At 43.1% G+C, this 20,343-nt stretch overlaps 2 protein-coding genes across 2 annotated transcripts; one reads left to right on the forward strand and one right to left on the reverse strand.

The window, feature by feature from the left end:
- Positions 1 to 2,143: 2,143 nt before the first annotated feature.
- DYNLL1 (dynein light chain LC8-type 1) lies at positions 2,144 to 6,529 on the reverse strand. Its single transcript, XM_075012716.1, has 3 exons — positions 6,404 to 6,529; positions 4,619 to 4,760; positions 2,144 to 2,463 (listed from the first exon to the last, which is right to left on the reverse strand). Exons 2-3 carry the CDS (start codon positions 4,748 to 4,750, stop codon positions 2,326 to 2,328), a joined length of 270 nt encoding a protein of 89 aa, XP_074868817.1. The 5' UTR covers positions 4,751 to 4,760; positions 6,404 to 6,529; the 3' UTR covers positions 2,144 to 2,325.
- A 7,151-nt stretch (positions 6,530 to 13,680) lies between these two features.
- Positions 13,681 to 20,200, forward strand: SRSF9 (serine and arginine rich splicing factor 9). Its single transcript, XM_075013004.1, has 4 exons — positions 13,681 to 13,959; positions 16,602 to 16,771; positions 18,461 to 18,633; positions 19,864 to 20,200. The coding sequence occupies exons 1-4, from the start codon at positions 13,745 to 13,747 to the stop codon at positions 20,005 to 20,007; spliced, it is 702 nt and encodes a 233-aa protein (XP_074869105.1). The 5' UTR covers positions 13,681 to 13,744; the 3' UTR covers positions 20,008 to 20,200.
- Positions 20,201 to 20,343: the final 143 nt, after the last annotated feature.

Below are 20,343 nucleotides of genomic sequence, written 5' to 3' on the forward strand. Positions count from 1 at the left end.
CAGTTGTATTTCCATCCTGAAAGTGTGTGTTCGCTTTCCTGGTATGGTGGAAGAAAGTGCTATAATGGTAGCTCTGCCTCAGAAAATTGATATAAGGTGAAGGAATCTCCTGAAATTGGGGTAAGAAAAAACTAAAACTCCTCCTACAGCTTGAAGCTCCTAAATCTGGTATTCTCTGGTCTAGCAACATCACCTGTCAATGAACCAGAGAGCTGGGCAGCAACGTGCAGCCTGAATCCTCTGGCAGCTGGCGGTGGGGTGCTGTCACAGTATCGTTCCCCCTTTCCTGTGCCCAACAATCCCCATGGGAGGGTGGCGTGCACGCAGGACTGGAGCTGGCTTCCCTCCTCCAGTGGGTCTGAGTCAGCTTCTCCTGCTGGGTAGAAGGTTGGGGAGCAGCCCAGTGGTGGGAAGATGGGATGTAGCTTGGAGGGCCATGGCAGGGAATCTTCCCTTGTTTGGTAAATTCTCATCTGGGACTGGTCACAGCCTGATCATGCTGGACAAGGGTGGTGGAACATGTATTAATCTTATCCTTACTTGCCCTTATTGAAGCTGCATTCTGCTAGAACTTGCTTACCAAATTTTAAAGTGAGTTTGGTTTAATTTGCTTATTAGTCTAGCCTTCTGGAGGTCTAGTGTCTATGCTTGTATACCAGAATGAGAGTATAGGACTGAAATGAACAACTACTAGAAAACAGCATCATTGATGTCCAGCTCAGTTCTTTTTCTTAGAACCAGACTTCAGCTATATATAAACTGTAACCTGCTCAAGTACACAATCACTATAGTAACACAACATCCATAAAAATGCTTGGATGCAATGTGACTTCATAAGCCATTAGCAAGATCATATTAATCAGCTCTTGATGCATCCTTTGTTGTAGGATTACCCTGTAATTCACTAACTTAAGTAGCTCATGCTACAACAGGAGACTTAATCTGACCATGTGGCTGACAATGTACATGAAAACTGCAGCAGAAACCCTCAAGCATATTCAACAGCTCAGTTGTGCTATTTTCTGAAGTGATTGTTGCAGTGCTACCTCATATGGGAGAGTAACAATGGCCTCCTGTATCAAGGCTGTAAAACCAAATCAGATATTAACTGCTGACAGTACAACTATCTCCCGCTTTCTACATATTAGGGCACGAAAATAAAGTAAGGAGACAGGTACCTCCTCCAAAAGCTACTGTAGCCTTCAAGTGTAGTAAGGAACAAAAAAAAAAAAAAATGCTAGAGACCTGATGGTTAAGAACACTTTGTATTCAAGCTGGTAAATATTCATAAACTTTGCAAGTTTGAGATTTAAGTACAGCATTAGAACAGATGTAGTTCACAGCTCAAAGCCTCTGCCAGTCACTGGAAAGCACTTACCAAGAAACTACTACTCCTGTTTACTGAGATTATATAGCACAGTGGTGTCCAACAGAAATTTATGGATGGTCAGAAGCCCTACCCTCCCAAACTGCTGCAGCAGGAGCCACATCAGGCAAGCTGGGCCAGGCCACCAGAGCTGCTGTGCACTTATCCCATTAAGTGGCAGGGTGCATGCATGGAGCAAGCAAAGGGTGGTCCTTGGTCTGTGGTGGTGTTCCAGTCATGTTGTGAACAGGAAGCATATTGAACACAGTGGCTATAGCAGTCTCTGCCAGCACAACCCTATGTCCTTGTAGAACCTTGCATAATGGAAGCGTCATTGTAACGTTTTGCAAGTGATACAAGTGGCTTAAAACTCTGTTCTTCTTCTGCACAAATATTAATGACCGGACCTACCTGGAATTGTTAATTGTAGACAAAGACTTGAGGTGAGTAAATAGGAAGAGCCTTGTGAACTTCAGAATCAGTAAACAAACGTGAACTGCCACTACGGGAGTAACTTCAGTAAAGGCAGCAGTGAGCTTTTTCTACATGAGCAGCTTTAGCCTTTGCTCAAGTTTTGGGTTAGAATAAAGATGCTCACTTTTTTTAAATACTTCATTTGTTCCTAAGGAGAGACTACAGTACAGGAATCAATGCAGGGATAAGAGGGCTTACAGGGCTATAGAACTATTGGATATATTCAACCTTTAAGAGTTTATTCTAACGGTTTTATTTAAAAGGGGAGCAGGATTTTGGAAAGAAAATAAATACAAGACAGACTTGTTTGCTATTTTTTATAGCCACAATGAAAGCAAGCAGGTACAAAGGAGTTCCTGTCCATTACCACAACAAAAAGGTTTGAAGCGCAAGGTATGGTCCCTGGGGAAGGCTTAAGATTTCAGTCTTTGAGTTAGTGTGCAGTCCTGGAACTGGATGCAAGTTTGAATAGCACACTTCTTGCTCTAACCAGATTTGAAGAGGAGAATAGCAACTTGGCCTAGGTAGAAATAGATGAAGTGCTTTGTCTCATGAGTCACATAGCTGCCAAAGTTCCTTCCCACAATGCAGTGCCAAGTGGGGTTGTACTTCTTATCAAACTCCTAGAAGGAAAAAAGTACCATGTTACAAAAAGCAGAACTGCTTTTCTTAAGCACAGAAACTGCAGCTTCTAACTACCTTATTCTCATCTGTCTTTATAGTAAGTGTTCAGACATTTAACAGGGGGAGATAAGTACAGCCTATCCTTTGCTCTGCGTGAAGACCACAGCTTTAAGTGGAATTGCAGACTTACCTTCTATAGCCCAACTGCTAGTTACTACAGATACCTGAAGACACTGTCTTACTAGATAGCTGAAGGAGTACAGGTTGTGTTTTACTGCTGTGGTAGTCTGTACTCTTACATTCATCCCTTTTACACAAAGTTTGACAGTCTTGCAGAGCATACTGTGTAACATATTTGAAAGTTCATGATACCTGGGCAGAGACCCACTTTGTGACACATCTGACGAAGCGGGTCTTTACCACAAAAGCTTACGCTCAAATGTTAGCCTAAGGTGCCACAGGACTTCTTGTTGTTTTTGACTAACTTGGCTACCCCACTGATTGTCTTGGTAAAATGTATGGCAAGACTCCATTCCACTGTACGATAGGAAAGATATGTTCCAGCATATTCAATAGCAGTCAAACAAGTTCCCCAAAGACAAAAGGCCAGTTTGCATCTCTGCCTGGTGTCAAGTAGCTCAAATGGACCACCACCTAATTAAGTGGCCACTCCTGAGCTGCAGAGAGGGTTTGACAAAGCAGGAGAAGGTTTCTGGCCACACTTGAGCTGGAGATGATTCTTGCAGGAGAAAGGGTTGAAAGAAGGTAGACAACACACCTCAGATCTCTTGCTCCCTTCCCACAACATTAACCCCTGAAGAACAAAGGAAGCAGCATCAGGATGGGGAGGACGGGGGAACCCTGACAAAGACTTGGTAAGAAACTGCTGGAACTTGTGACAAGCAAGACCATTATTTTGTATTCACTTATGTGTAGTTGTGAATTTTATCTTATTTCCATGTAACCAATCCTGATTATACTTGTAGTCAATCTATTCAGTAATTAGATCTGTTGCTTGATCTAAGCCCATGTGTTAGGACAGCAAGGTTTAGGAAACATTTGTGCATATTTTATATTGACAGTTGATATGATCTTACATTGTCAAGAAAGCTGTTGGACAGTGCAGCACACATTTCAGGGGAGAGAAGGAGGAGTCGGAGTAGGCGTGTGCTGATGTTGCCCCACACTGCAGTGTAATGAGTATTTGGCTATAGCATTCATACAGCTCAGTGAACTATATGATAACTTGCCAAAAGTTTGGGGGGGATGTGATGACACATTGGAAATAGAATATTAGCTAAGAGGCCTAATATAGTAGTCAGTTACTAAACAGCTGCACACCCTAGCTTGCCCCTAAGCTCTAAATTTCAGGGCAGCTAAGCATGGGTAACTAAACAAAAGACTAACAAATCAAGATTGTCTTACACCTGAAGAGACATTAGTGTGATGAACAAAACACCTATTTCTGAATAATCAGTCTATACTATAGTTTAGCAAAGGGATATAGAATTAATTGTTTTGTAGTAAATGTTTCTGCTTCAGTGATTTTAAGTCATCTATTCCCTACACAGAAGAAAATCTATACTTGTCTATGTCACAAGCAGAATGTTTAAATAAGTCTGCTGTTCTTACTGGAAATAGCAAGCTGACCCAACTCAAAAGATAGCTGGTGGAGAGCATTTGATTGGCATTTGTTTTATACATTAATGATTTGACTATAAATCTATTCCACTTAGTCTCACTTCAACCCTCTTCCCTTCAGGCAGGCCAGCATCTTCCACATGCAGATCAGCAAACCATAGCACTATGAAAAATGGTAGACTAGTTTCTTGTCCAAACTTTGGTCAATGGCAATATCCATGTACAGCAACTGCCAACAGTTTTCTTACTGTTTAGCACATGCATAGGCTAGGATATGAAAAAATCGCTGAAAGAAAGAATGGTTCCTATGCATGAGACAGATCTGCACAGGAGTTGTACAACATTAGATGACTTTAATAAAGGACTTTGTAGACAACTTCATTTGAGCTGAGGACTTAGTAAGGCTTCATCTTTTCCTTTAGAGTTCTCTTTTGGGAGTTCTCCCTGCACACTAGGTTCTCAAACATGTATATCCAGCATTAGAGAGGAAAAGCTATTGCAACAGTCATTTACCTTCTTTATGTGGGCTGCAATGTCCTTTTCAATGTTATATTTCTCCAGTGCCTGAGTGGCACACTCTACGGAATCTTGCTGCATCTCTTCGGACATATCCGCATTTTTGATCACAGCCTTTCGATCACACATGGTTACTTACCTAGAGAACAGCAAGCAAACAAAATAGAATTTGAAATGTCAGTAGGAGAAACCAACAAACTCCCACAGCTAATCTGTTTGAATAGACTGTCTTGTAAAAGACGTGATTTTTGTGGTGCCTGTATCTGAGGAACATTGGCCCAGCCCTGATGAAAAACACATCTTCTCAAACCAAGATGAAGTCAGATTCACAGACAGTGATGTACACTGGAAGTAGTTTTTTCCAGCAGTAGCGCTTTGAGACTATCAAAACAAAAAAGCAGTCTTGGAGCACTTTAAAGACTAACAAATTAATTTACTAGGTGATGAGCTTTTGTGGGACAGACCCACTGTTGCATGCCGGAAGTAAATTCAATCAACACTCAGACAGGGACTCCAGCTCAGATAGCCTTTATTACTTACACATGCGTAGGGCAACTCACGGGAATACTTTCCAAAGCGTGAGCGCCGAGCGGAAATCGCACAAAGCTTAAATAGACTCTTTATGTTGCACAAATTCATACTTAGTTCACATGATTGGTCGTATAGTCTTGTTGGACCCCTGTGAGTGGCTTATTTTCTTTAGCATTTTGTTGCATACTACTATCTGCTTGCATAAGCAGCCATCTGTTTATCAGCAGCTAGCTTGTGGTTGCATATTTGTCAGGTATGCTACAAATTTCAAAGCTTATGTGTCAAGTATAAGCCGAGCATGCCTCACACTTCTTCAGATCTATAGCCTTACCACAACAGACTCTCTATATAAAGTAGAAAATCTGTTCTGGTAAGGCTATACATAGGAAGAAATGGGTCTGTCCCATGAAATTTCGTCACCTAATAATAAATTAACTCCTTAGTCATTAAAGTACTCCATGACTGCTTTGTTTTGATAGACTGCAGACTGAGGGCTATCTCTGTTACTCTGAGGAAGGAACACACAGGTGGAGTATTTTCAGTTTTACTAATTATGAGGTGCTTCCCAAGAAAGAATCTGTAGACTTTTTTGCCTTTTAGCTACACTAACACTTATCATGGTCCTAGGGGGAGACCATCTGTATAGTCAGTACCGTCAGGGGATGGACTCCACCTAGTATACTAGCCCTTACTCATGATGTAAGAGTACAAACCCTCATCCTGGTCCGAGGGGTTTAAAATAAAGTACGGTTTCAGGAAATTAAATTCGAACCTCGGCATGCTTTTAGTGAAGATAGATGCTAAAAACTGTCATTTCCTTGGCACAAGTGAACTGCTGACTGGTACAATCAAATAACCCCCAGATATGCGGTCTCCAGTGACAGTTCTGCCTTGTGTCCTCCTTCTCCCAAATCTTACGGGAGGGGTGTTTGTAAAAGCATCAAAGAAGTCAACTACAGGTATCGACGGTCTTCATCCCCCCTCTCCCAATCAGTGGTCTCCCATCCCGGGCACTGCGGCCCAATCAGTACTACTTCCCTACCCCCCCAATGGCTCCCCTGAGCACCCCCTCCACACATGCAGACCAGGGTAGGACTCACAAAGACGCATCCTGCCCACCTACCCGCCTGTATCTAACCCTAACCTGGCCCCACGCAGCGATCCGGAGAAAGGCTTCGGTCTCCTCCCTGGTGTGGTCCAGCCCAGGGCCCTCTGACAGCTCCTACCACCCTGGCCTGGTCGGGAACTCACCGTGTGGTGGGCGGCCTCGAGCGCGGAGGGAAGGGATGGGGCGGGTGAGTAGCTTCGAGACCAGCACTCACGCAGCCAGCGCTCCGGTGGGACTGAGACGAGCGGTGCCGCCCCTCTGTAGCCTAAGGCTATCGGCCACGCCTACTCCAACTAGGACGCGCCCGTCTGCACCAATCATTGGCCGCTGCAACAATCTTCGACGCACGTCATTGGGCGACATCTACCTCCTTCTGCAGCGTCTTACTGTTGCGTTTTATTTCATCCCGGCGTGCACCGCGCTGGCGTCGGTTCCCATAGCGACAGGATGCCTGCTGCGAGAAGAGCAACCTCGAGGCCTCAGCTCGAGAGTGAGGCGGCTGTGTTGCTGTTCCTAGGGTTCCCCCACCTGGGATCAGCGAGGGCTCCTGCTCCCATGGGCGGGGCTGTGGAGGACAGGATTTCCCTATGCCTCCAATGGTTGGAAGCTGATATTAGATAAAGAAATAGATACAGTCAGGGAAGTTGAGTCTGTCAGTGGCTATTAGCCAGGTTGGGTAGGAATGGTGTCTCTAGCCTCTGTTGGTCAGAATCTGGAAATGGATGACAGAATAGAAATCGATGTAATGACTACCGATGCTAGTCGCTATGAAGGCTTGATCTGATCTGACCTTGATGATCAGTAGGAGATACATACAGAGGTATACTTGCGAGAGGCAAAATTAAGACAGCATTTAGATAGCACTAAGTTGATGAAAGAATTTGTTGATCCACATACCCCCTGTCTTCGGGAGGTGAGTTAACTGTGGTGACAGGAGAACCTGTCCTGGCATCAGCATAGGTAATGTCTATACTGGAACACTATAGCAGCACAGAAGTGAGAGAAGTGGCTTAATTTTTCAGAGTGCTTTGTATTGAGGTCATCCATTCAGCAGGTCATCTGCTCATTAGACTATGGTTAATGCACACTAATGGCAGAGAATGCCACTGAAAATTACTGAATGAATTTTAGCATTAGCAGGAAAGTAAACAAACAATAATGAAAGATAATATATGGCAAAATGTGCTTAGTTATTTTGACAATGGCAATTTGGTTTTAATAATGTACATCATAATGCTCTAGTAAAAGCTCAAGGTACAGCCTCTGCATTTAAACCTTTCCTGAGAGATGGGTAGGGATGGCCAGTTGTTGACAATTCTGTAAAGTGCAGATTAGTGAGATTCAGTCATTGTTACATTTGTTATCTTTTGGCTGATCGTGTGCATTTGGGAAACAGCTACTGAACACAAGCAAAGATCATGGTTGGGAATTTAACTAGTTTACAACAGATATATCACACAAGATTTAGTCAGTGCATAGGGCCTCCTCCTTCCTGTCTCATCTCTTAGCACAGGTCTAATTCTAGCTTTACTATTGCAACATGAATAAGTGTTTCTGCCAGGCCCAAGACTTCCTGCTTTACCTGTTAGCTCTATTCTGCAGGTGTTCTCTCTATAGGTTCCCAACAATAGCTAGTTTTGCTGGTGGTGAGAGTCTCATATTTAGGAATTGCCAGATCTGATCCCTACCCTTGCTCCTCTGTGTCTGACCAGAAGTAGCAAATACCATAGGCAACATGTGAGAGAGGTCTTTAAAATTTTATTTGGCTGGAAGTCCTGTGCAGAAATTAAAAGCTCCAGAAAGGGTTTAGGGAGAATTCATCCACCTTTTTCTGAAAAAAAATTTTTTCATGCTAATAACATCCAAATACAAGATCAGTATCATCCATATGCATAAGTAACACAACTGTCTACAACTTGATGCTTTTGTGAGCTGTGGGATAAGGGTAACATCAGAAAAACATGGTTAGGAAGAGGATTTCAAAGGTTGCTTTAGCTACCACAAGAAATTTGCAGGTTGATTTTCCTTTACTTCCACGGGCAGTTTGGGACTCTTAAAATCATAAATTCTACCTAACAGTGTGATGTAATACAACAGTTAAAGGGTTGCTTGAACTTGAAAAACCAAAATGGGCTTCCCCACCTCACAACAAAACCATTGAAACAGGAACTGGTTCTCGCTCTTTTCGCTATTGCCCCACAGGTAGACAGTGCAACAGGGGAGGGTGGCATAGTCAGTGATGACTCTTGCCTGAGCCCTATCTCCTCAGGATTAATTTCCAGCCATGGTATAAATTCCTCAGCGTATGCTCACAGTTCTTGGGCTGCTCAAAATTGCTTTGACACCCTGCCAATGCCAGTTAGGGGAGCTCTGATGTGCCATGACCCTATGTTTATTGAAGCAGTGGGGAACACGTAAGGCATAAGGAGTGCTTGGACACATCCTCTAGCTTGGAGTGCTCATGGAGAGCAGGGTTCTGTAGACAGCAGGGAGAACCTTCTTTTGCTAGGGATAATTTTGGGGTGAGTAGGTGTGGTATCTGCAATTAAATCAGTGGCTCTTCCCACAGTTGTCAGAGTGCTGGAATTGCAGAAATAAAACATTCAGCCTCCTGCAGTTGGTCAGCCCGTACTGCAATCTTTACACATGCCCATAAATAAGTGGTGACAGGGAGAGGTTGAGCTTGCTTGCTGTAGCACATTTCTATAAGGGATTTAAACAAAAACATTAACATCTTAGTTCTTAATAAAAATATAAAAGTACAACTTGCCCTCAGCAGAGAGATGCAGGGAAAGATGAAGATTATAGCTAGTGCAAGACAAATGTCAAAAAAGAAAATTGGGTAGATAGGTGTCCTAGGATGTATGTAGCTCATAAGATCTTTGGGACACAGGCTGATTTGTGCTATATGTATATACTGTGTCTAGCACAGTGGGTCCTGATCGGTGTTGGCTGCTTTAGGTGCTACTATTCATACACTACAAGGCCAGAAGGGACCATGGTGATAATCTAGTCCAGTGATTTTCAACCTTTTTGGCCTCAGGATCCATTTGTACATTTTAACCTGTTATAACCCATATAAGTACTCTGGGAGTGGAAGCCATAGGCTTCTTTTAGCCAGATTTTGCCCCTCTGGGGCATTGGCTCCTGTCTGGCATTTACCCCATTGTGGCAGCTGCTGTGCTAGTGGCCAGGCTGGGCTTGACTCTCTGCTCTGGGTCTTGGAACTTCCTGGGTTGCAGTGCCATACAGGTTTGGCCTTGCCTCCCACCCTTCCCACTGGATGATATTTACATAGGTGGAGTTGTGACCTAGCTCCTGGAATTGCAGTGTCACTCATTCAAATTTGGCCTACCTGAACTCATACCATCATGAGTGGTGCCAGGACTGCAGAGGCTGCAGTGCTTGGAGGAGAAAGAGGAGCTCAGGAGCTGCCAATTGCCATGTGTCTCTTAAGAACATCCTGGCAGCCCAATTTCGGCCTATGAATCTGATCCATATCTTCAGAAATCCTGATCTACTCTGACCTGTTTATTAAAGGCCAGAGAATTTCCACAAAATAATTAATAGTATGTATCTTTAAAAAAATCCAATATTGGTTTAAAAATTGTAAGTGATGGAGAATCCACCCATCCCAAGGGGAAATATTTTCACATAGCACACAAGACCTTGACAGAATTAAAAAAATAAAAAGATAAGATATTTATGTAGATAATGAGAATATCCAAAGTTACAATCATAGAATTCTATTTTAAAAGTTTGAAATAGATGTAAACCCCAACTTTGAAGCATAAAAACTAGACCCAAAATGAGGGGATGATGAAGAAACCTTCCGTGTGTGAAGGTTATTTTATGACTTACTATATTAGTTTTTTTGCATCTTGCTTCTCTAAAGCATATGGTACTTTCCATCAGTGTTCCCTTTAATTTTTCCCATCCATGTGCAGAATAAATTTCATGTGCATCAAAGCAAGAGCAGATGTGCACCAACAACAGAAAAACATGCTACTGACTTTGGGTGGCTGTGGGTGCTCTGTCAATTGCTGTGTGGCACCTCAATCCTTCTTGGGTGGCCATCCAACTGCTCAGCTTACAGTGAACACTGCTGGACACTACTGGAGACAGGGTACAGAGGTCTGATTTGCTATGCCACTTTCTATATTTGTAAGTAACAGCAAGTACCAGTAAGACCACAGTCTCAATAGGATTTACATATAGTAGAATGGCAGTTACCAACACCTTGTGAATTAAAGTTGTTTGTAATTCTGAACAGAACATGATGGTTGTTATTTCAAAGGTTTACAACTTTGACTTAATATAGCTTTAAAACTTTACTATCCAGAAGAAAAATGCTGCTTTTCTTTGTTTTAGTAGTTTACATTTAACAAAATATTGTACTGCATTTGTGGGGTTTTTTTCCCCTTGTCTCTGCTGCTGCCTGATTGTGTACTTCTGGTTCCCAATGAGGTACAAGGTTGCCTGGTCAGTTCATAACTGGTGTTTATAACTCTGAGATTCTACTGTAAAATGATATAAGCCCATACACATTTGCAGTATCAGGACCTTATTTCAATTTTTTTTCTTAGTTAATTTTTGTGTTGAATCCGAATCATAGAATACTATGACGGGACCTCAAGAGGTCATCAAATCCAGTCCCCAGCCCTCAAAGCAGGGCCAAGTATCATCCTGTTAGATATTTAAAGAACCTATCGTTAAATATCTGCAATGATGGAGATTTTACAACTTCCCTAGGCAATTTATTCCAGTGCTTAACTAACCTGACAGTTAAGAATTTTTTTTCGTAATGTCCAACTTAAACCTACCTTGCTGCAGCTGAAGCCCATTGCTTCTTGTCCTATCATCAGAGGCTAAGGAGAGTAATATTCTCCACCTTCCTTGTAACACTCTTTTAGGTACTTGAAAGCTGCTATTCTGTCTCCTCTCGGCCTTCTCTTTTTGCAAACTAAAAGAAATCCAATTGTTTTAATTTCTGTCATAGGTTGTCTTTAATAATTTTAACTGCTCTTCTTTGGACACTCTCCAATTTCTCCACATCTGTCCTCAATTGTGGTGCCTAGAAGTGGACACAGTACTCTAATTGAGGCCTAATCAGCGCAGAGTAGAGCAGAATTACTGCTCGAGTCTTGCTCACAACACTCCTATTAATGAATCTCAGAATCACGTTTGCTTTTTTTCCAACAGTGTCACACTGTTGATTCATACTCAGGTTATGGCCCACTGTGATTCCTGTCTGCAGTACTCCTTCCGAGGAGGTCATGTCCCATTTTGTACGTGTGAAAGCGATTGTTCCTCTTTGCATTTGTCCTTATTGAACTTCGTCCTATTTGTCTCTGACCATTTCTCCAGATTATCGAGATAATTATGAATTCTGAGCCTGTATTCCAGAGTACTTGCAACCCTTCCTAGCTTGATATCATCTGCAAAATTGATAAGCATATTCTCTATGACATTATCTAAATAACTGATGAAACCGTCAAACAGAACTAGCCTCAGAACTGTGGACCCTGTCTTGTTATTCCCTTCCACCATGATGGTGAACCATTAATAACTATTCTTGTGAATACAAAAAAGCAGTCCAGTAGCACTTTAAAGACTAACAAAATAATTTATTAGGTGATGAGCTTTCGTGGGACAGACCCACTTCTTCAGATCATAGCTACACCAGAAGAGACTCAATATTTAAGGAACAGAGAACCAAAAATAGTAATCAAGGTTGACAAATCAGAAAAATATTATCAAGGTGAGCAAATCAGAGAGTAGAGGGGCAGAAGGTGGGAGGGAGTCAAGAATTAGATTAAGTCAAGTTCTAATTCTTGAACACCCCCCACCTTCTGCCCCTCTACTCTCTGATTTGCTCACCTTGATAATATTTTTCTGATTTGTCAACCTTGATTACTATTTTTGGTTCTCTGTGCCTTAAATATTGAGTCTGTTCTGGTATGGCTATGATCTGAAGAAGTGGGTCTGTCCCACGAAAGCTCATCACCTAATAAATTATTTTGTTAGTCTTTAAAGTGCTACTGGACTGCTTTTTTGCTTTCATAGTATATAGACTAGCATGGCTTTCTCTCAGTTACTGTTCTTGTGAACAGTTATCCAACCAGTTATACACCCATCTGACAGTATCCCCATATAGGTTGTATTTCCCTAGCTTATTGTTAAGGTCATGCAATACTGTATCAAATGCTTTACTGAAGTCTAGGTATATTATGTCTACTGCTTTCCCTTTATCCACAAGGCTTGTTATCCTTCCAATGAAAGCTATCAGGTTGGCTTGACATAATTTGTTCTTGACAAATCAATGCTGTCACCTACCACTTTATTATCTTCCAGATGTTTGCACATGGAGTCCTTAATTCTTTGTTCCATCATCTTTCCTGCCTGGAACTGAAGTTAAGCTGCTTGTTCTGTAATTTCCTGAGCTGTCTTTATTTCCCTTTTCAAAGATGGGCACTCCAGCTATAAAGAGATGGGACTGCCGTTTCCCTGTGGTTTTTCCTTTTGCATCTTTCGCAGAACAGCAGAGGAGGGAAAACTTGGAAAACTTTGGAAAATCAGCAATATTTAAGTTTTGAGTTGTTTCTGCCAGTTTAAGTATTATAAATTAAATGAGCAGTAATCCCCTTTAGTAGATAATGGAAGCAGCCAGACCAGGACAGAAAGCGAGATACAAGCAATAGAGGAGAAAGCAGGCTAGCGAATGCTCATCAGGCACGCTCACATACACTCCAGAGGGGACTAGACCATAGACAGTTGCACAAGAAAGGCCTTAATTACGTAGACTGACTTAAAACTCACGTCTGTGAGCTGAGCGTGAGAGACTCTACCTGCCTGAACAGAAGCTTGCACAATCACAGTAGGTTAGAACAAAAACCAGTCAAGCAGCACTTTAAAGACTAGCAAAATAACTTATTAGGTGAGCTTTTGTGGGACAGACCCTCTTCTTCAGACCATACCCATACCAGAACAGACTTAATATTTAAGGCACAGAGAACCAAAAACAGTAATCCAGGAGGACAAATTAGAAAAAAATGATCAAGCTGAGCAAATCAGAGAGTGGAGGGGTGGGGATGAAGGTCAAGAATATGGCTATGGTCTGAAGAAGTGGGTCTGTCCCACGAAAGGTCACCTAATAAATTATTTTGCTAGTGTTTAAAGTGCTACTTGACTGCTTTTTGTTGTGATAGTATATAGACCAGCCCGGCTCCCTCTCTGTTACCATTCAACTTGCAGTAGGTTAGGTGGGAGATCTACATCCCCTCCCGCCCGCGAGAACGAAGAGCATGCGCAGTGTGGCGGCGCAGAGCACGACGCATGCGTAACAAAAGCTGTGTGCGGTTGCCGGTGCCTCCTCCCCTTTAAGCGGGTTGTTTAGTGTCCTCCGGCAGCGGGTGACGGGCTCTGTAGCAGGTTGGGCTCGGGCCGCTAGTTCCCGCCCGGGGTGTGCGCGCGGCGCGGTGAGGATGTCTGGCTGGGAGCGGGAGATGGGCTTCGGGCCCGAGGGCTCGGGGCGGGGCGGCGCGGGGGACGGGCGGATCTATGTGGGGAACCTGCCGGCGGACGTGCGGGAGAAGGACCTGGAGGAGCTTTTCTACAAGTACGGCCGCATCCGAGACATCGAGCTCAAGAGCAATCGCGGCCTGGTGCCTTTCGCCTTCGTGCGCTTCGAGGACCCGCGGTGAGCGGGACGGGGGAGAGGGCCCCCGGGGAGAGCCAGCCAGGCCTGAGGCCGACGGAACCCCCGCCCGCAGCCCTGGAGACGGCCCGCCCAGGCAGACACAGCCGCTCCCCGCCCTGGCCCCTCCTCAGGAAACTCCTCCGCACCGGAGCCCGGGTGGGGATCTGCTGCATCTCCCCACCTCGCCCCAGGCCTGTAGGACGCCTCTCCCCCGCTGAAGTCTACCGGCCTGTTCTCGCGGCGAAAGCCGGCCCCTCTAGTCAAAGCTCCCTAGTTCCTCATGTACCCTTCCTGCCCCACGCATCGTCTCTGTGCGCGCCCTACTCCCCGACATCCTCCAGCTGGAATGGCCCCCTACATCCCCAACAGTCTTCCCTAGGAAGCAATGAGAGTAAAGCAGCCAGCAAAGCTGTGAATGAGGGGGACCTGCTCTCCCTCTCCCAGCTGAAGGAAGTCTGCCCAAGTGACACTGTTCCCTCGTCCTTAACAGAACACCCAGCAGAGGCCCTGGCAGTCGTTCGCAGGCTTCCCAAGCCGTTTGGTTTCCCCTGTAAATAAAATTAACAGATTTTCCATTTCTCACTCTAAGATACTACAGTCCTGTGTGTAATGCCACAATTTTATCTCCAGGGAAGCAATTGTACTACTGCAGACATCCAAGTTGGAGCTTGTAAATTGCTGTGTATGAGAGAGACCACAGATGGCTTGGATTTGAAAACTTTCAGTTAGTATGGCTCAGCAAGGAATACTGCTTTGCACCACCCAGCTAACAAATAAATAAATAAATAAATAATGGACAAAGTGGAGGGAAGAAGTCAGGGTCATTATTGTACTCTCCAGTGAATTCAGCTGACAGCAGCAGTCTAGATAACTATCCTCTGAGTTGCCTCTAGCTTTCCTTTTTCAGGCACCATCAGAGGGGCTTTGACAAGATGGGGTATGATGTACTGGGTTTTTGTACAAGTAGTGACCGTATGTAATGTACAGAGAGTCCCAGACTCTGAATTTTTGTTTGACTATATACCTAAAGGAGCTATCGTCATCTTGTCTCTTCCCTTAAAAAAATCAATGGTTTAGTTGATACTTAAGCACTCAGACACTCAAACTGATGCTTACCTGCAGCAGTTACAACTACTTATCTTTACCCCTGTTCACTATGTAGGTATATATTTTTTTTTCTTTGAATATGTGCTACTCTGTCTAAGCACAGCTGTAATGGGTGATATGTATGTGAATTTCCTAATACCATTTTTAACATATCAAATATGATAGTGAATAACAAATGTCTGCATTCATTATTTTTAATCAGTGTTTATGGACATATTGCACATGCCTTCTCAGATGTTACAGAAACACTGTCACTTTGGCTTAGCAGAGACATTACATCACAGATCTCTGATTGCAAGTGACAGGGAAAGCAATATCCTTTTAGCAGTTACAACAGTTCTTTTTAGGAAAAAAAAAGAAAACATGTAACTGAGAAAACAATGTGGTTTTTGGCTCTTTTATTATAGATTAACAGTTGTGGGAGGTTCATAAGAGTCAGATGTATGTGATCAGCCATTTCTTCATGAGACAGAGTGTTAGAGACCACTGGTGGTTCAAACCTGGTTTGGAAACTACCCTTATAAAATAAGCCTCTGCAGCAGTTGGGCAATTTAAGAGGAATGGGTGGTGTTTAGGTAATTGGATAGATTATTTTGTTTATGGGTATTTTGTTGATGCTTCACAGGAATCTAAATCTGTGGTGCTCCTATGTGCCAGAGTAATAACAGGTAACAACTGTATTGGTGTAACAACTAATAACAATAGATGCTAAATGTTTCAGGATGGGGATGCTCTGCTAAGGTACTTTGCATTCACTTATGATCTTGCAGTTATTTCTAGCATATGCAAAGCTTATTGAAATTAATTTTAGAAGGGATTTGCATGCTTGTAAACTTTAGCTTGCAAGGTCTGAAAATTGAAAAGATTTACGTTTAAGTAGTTATTCTGTGATTGCATATAATTTTGCAATTAGTTTTGAGGTTTAGGTTTTGGTTCATATTCTTCTGCATGCATTAGCACTGACTTGTTGGGGTGGAAAGTCAGATTAGGTTCAGGATTTAATACATCAGAATTCTCACAGGAAAACAAATGTCCCTTGTATGTGATTATTCAAGCCAAAACACCATAATGAAATAGTTGCTAATAAGTGGTTTATTAGTGAAGGTAAAGTATTTGTGGTCTTTGCCAAATTATGAAAGGGCTTTGTTCCACGCAGATCAAAATGCAGCTTTTCTGAGAAAGTAAGTGGAAAATGACTCCTGCCTCCAAGCATAGTGGATAGGCTGAACTTGTTGATTGATGAATGCAATACAGTGTCATTCTGTGGTGTTCTTTCCACTGAATGTGGCTGTCACCTGAAATGCATGGTGCACAGGAACCTAACAACTTGGTAAAAAACTAAGTTTATAGATATGACAGTGGATTTACCCTTGGTGGCTGATGAATCTATTTAAAACTCAGTCCAAAATATTCTCAAATATTTTTGCAGCTCCTTTACAACTGCAGTATTTTCTAACATACTTGATGGCCCTCTGAGGTGTTGGGAACCACTGACTGAGCATCATTAATTACTGATTAATGTTATTTGTTGGCAGAGATGCAGAAGATGCAGTTTATGGGAGAAATGGTTATGATTATGGTCAAAGCCGACTGCGTGTTGAGTTCCCCAGATCCTCCCGAGGTCGGGGTGGAGGTTTTGGTGGGGGGCTGCGTGGGAGGAATGGACCTCCATCACGACGTTCTGAATTTCGAGTTCTTGTTTCAGGTATGTTATTTTTCCACTTCAGTTTGTCTGGGACTCATCTTAATGCTGTACTTTGTGGTATTATGTCCTTGTCTTAGGGAGAAGGAACTTGTCATATCACTGCAGCATTTAAGGTTTCTCCTGTAACATGAAACCTCTTCCTGTAAAGGAATATCCCAGTGCAGGGAGAAGACAGTCTCTTTCCAGTCTGACTCAAGGAGGGGTCTTTTTGATATTTGGAGTGCATCTTGGTGAATGTCTTCATTCAGGGTCAGATGTGAACTCAGTCTTGGGTTCTGAAATGTACCAGTGTTTCATGAATTAACAGGTGGGTAGGAGAGGACACTTGGGCACCATTCTTGCATGATGAAAACAGTTGGGCACGAGATGGAATGGTACCTAACATTTCAACATAATTAGAAGGGATTTGTTAGAGAGAACCTATGATGTAATATGCTCTGATAAGAGTTGACATTTTGTTTGTTAAAGATAGAGTGGGGTGTGCCTCAGCAGCTTCTCATGATCTACTCACTATGGGAAAGAATGACCAAGGCATCATGGAAGGGAGTCCCCTCAATCAACCAATGGATTCCTAAGGAGGGACTTCCTACAAAAACCCAAAGAAACAAACTGAAAAGGCCATTCAAGTAGTGAATTGACATTTGGCCATATGGGTGGAGGGGGCTCTTTGAAGGAGAGAAATGAACGTATGTTTTGAAGTTCTGCAGTGCACATCAAACCCCAAGAGGAAATTCAGTATTCCCTGCCAGTGGATGCTTGGAATCTTCCATACAAAGTAACATACCTACATGTATCGGAGGAGTACCTACATGTGTCTCCCAAATGCATGCTTATCTCCATGCATCACCTAAAGATACCCACATCTCTGTTTCTCTGCATGCTCCTGTGACTATGGCTAAAAGAATAAAATGTTCCCTGTAAGGAAGCCACTCTACTGTAGTGATAAAATATCTTCAGCATTGCAGCAGGATCTGAACACTATTCACTGAGACCAGGAGAACATTTCCAGGAGCCTGGGAGGGCTGGGGGAGAATAACTGAAAACCATCTGATGTGTTTTTTGTTTTTTTTTTGGCATGAACATGAAAACCTGCATTGCTAGACGGTGTTGTGAAGCCGCCTTAAAAATTGCCAGGACCTGTACATTAGCTTGCTGTGGGGGAGGAAAACTCAACCCCTTGCTTTCCTTTAGCTAACTGTGCTGATAATTACCAGTTAAACTGAGGAACAGTGGACTCTCAGGACCCAAATTAATACAACTGATATGAATGGGACAAGCCAATCTTGGATGGGGAACTGATCTTGAGGAACCTTAAGGAGGAAAAAAGTCCTACTTTTGAGAGCAAAATCTACATTGCAGACATTCAGGGTATGAGGGGTGGTTTGCAACAGTACAAATATCAGTGTCCTCTGAAATCTCGGCACTTTGAATTCCAGAGACATCCAAGGATTGTCTTACTGACAGGAGGCCCAAATTTTGTACCTTCAACAGAGGTCTCTGCTGCTGGTTTCCTGGAATGAAACTTAATACTGTTTTTTTGGATCCCTCCATTCTTATTGCAGTTCTGATCCTATGGAGAACTCGCAAAGAACATGGAATTGTTGGCGCCCTTGGTATGTCAGGGTCAGCATCCCATGGATGGCCCCTTTGTTTATATGGTGTCTTATGTTTTGTGTTCTCCATACTCAGGGCTTCCTCCATCAGGCAGCTGGCAGGACCTGAAGGATCATATGCGTGAAGCTGGGGATGTTTGTTATGCAGATGTACAGAAAGATGGAATGGGTGTAGTTGAGTTTCTCCGTAAGGAAGACATGGAATACGCACTACGCAAACTGGATGACACCAAATTCCGCTCTCATGAGGTGGGTTCATGCCTTCAGGGGAAGAACATGTGCGTGCAGTCATGAAGGAACATACACTTTTTTTCCCTCTCTTGCTGTTCTCGAGGCATAAAGAACCTAATCATAATGTTGGAGTAGGTGGTTCACAGAAACCTGTTACAATAATATAAAGGGTATTTCCTACCTTTTATGATACATACCCCACTGTGGCTTGGCATTTTAGGGTCTTGGCTCAGTGCGTGAAGTAACGAACACTGGATTTTTTTAAATATATATAATATTTAGAAGGGGCTGGTCGCAAACAAGCCTGTTTGTCTTAGCTGAGAGCTGTTCTGTAGGCTGCACCTTTCATTACCTGGAAACCAAGAATTTGGACTGCTTGCCTCTGACTTCTACTGGGTAAGCTAGCTTGCTGTGGCATTCTCCCTTTTACCACAGTGGCTCACAGCCTTCTTTCAACTAAGTCAACTTGTGTTGCCTCTGCTACTTGGGGCCTTTGTCAGCAAACTGCAGCACTCTCCCAAAGGACACACTGGTGAGCAGCTCTGTTGGTTTCTCCTGCTGTTTATCCCAGGTCTCAGCATGGAGCCTCTTCATCTTGTGGTCTCCTGGTGTCTAAACCAGTAAACCACAGCTTTTTCATTCTTGGAGCAGTGTTCCTTCACTGCAAGCACCACCTTCAAGTGGCTGAGGTGTTCTGCTCCAACCATTCCCTCTGGCAGCTGAAGGCTGTGTACACTTGCTATGGAGATTTCCGTACAGAACTTGAGGTGCTGATACAGGATCATGACTTGAGAGTTTGGTCTTTCCTTATTGTGCTGAAGGATCATACTAGCATCTCTGGCTATTTCCCTCCAGCAGCTAAGGATGGAGTCAGACCATTGGAATCTTCACCTTCTAGCAGTACTGATTGCCACAGCCACTTCCTCTGCGGTAGGATGTGGGAGACATTTGTCCATGGTCCTCTTCTGGCTGCTGAGCCTCTGCCCTTGCAGATGATGATGGCTGTCAAGATATTTCTCACTAGTTACATGCACAATATTGTTTTCTAACATACCTCTTCAAGGCATCAAGTGCCAGCGCAGAGTTTGATCCAAGCAGCAGTAGATGGATTATACTGTCCTCTTTGTGGAAACTCCAGTGTTTAGTTATTTATGCTTTGGTCTTAAGCTCCATTGTTCATATTAGTGGAGGACTGTTAATCAGTATGTAATGTAAATGTTTGGGTTTTCTTCTTTGTTTAAATTTCAGGGTGAAACTTCCTATATCAGAGTCTGTCCTGAAAGAAGTACCAGCTATGGCTACTCGCGGTCCCGTTCTGGTTCAAGGGGTCGCGAGTCTCCCTACCAAAGCAGGGGATCACCACGCTACTCATCCCCCTTCAGACCATACTGATTGCATCCAACAGGGACTTTTTAAAAATGTGAATTGAACCTCTCTTTTTCCCCTCCCCCCCTCAGAATTACATTCCAGAACTGATGGATATAGTCTTTCGTAGGAGCTCTTTGTTTTTCCTTTTTATTCAATAAAAGTCCTTTTTTTTTTTAAATGACTTACAGTTTTTACTAGGGAAATGTTGGAAATGAAATATTTGGAATCTCTGCAGTTCAGTTTTGGTTTGGAAAATGTCATGCACTTTTTTTCCCCTCCTGAGGAAAAATAAGGTTGAGAATTAGTGCAGTATCTGTTGGTGGCTTGTCTGCAAGATGGTGATAAAAAGCAATGAGTGAC

Source organism: Carettochelys insculpta, chromosome 18, assembly GCF_033958435.1.
Source record: "Carettochelys insculpta isolate YL-2023 chromosome 18, ASM3395843v1, whole genome shotgun sequence".
NCBI lineage: Eukaryota > Metazoa > Chordata > Testudines > Carettochelyidae > Carettochelys > Carettochelys insculpta.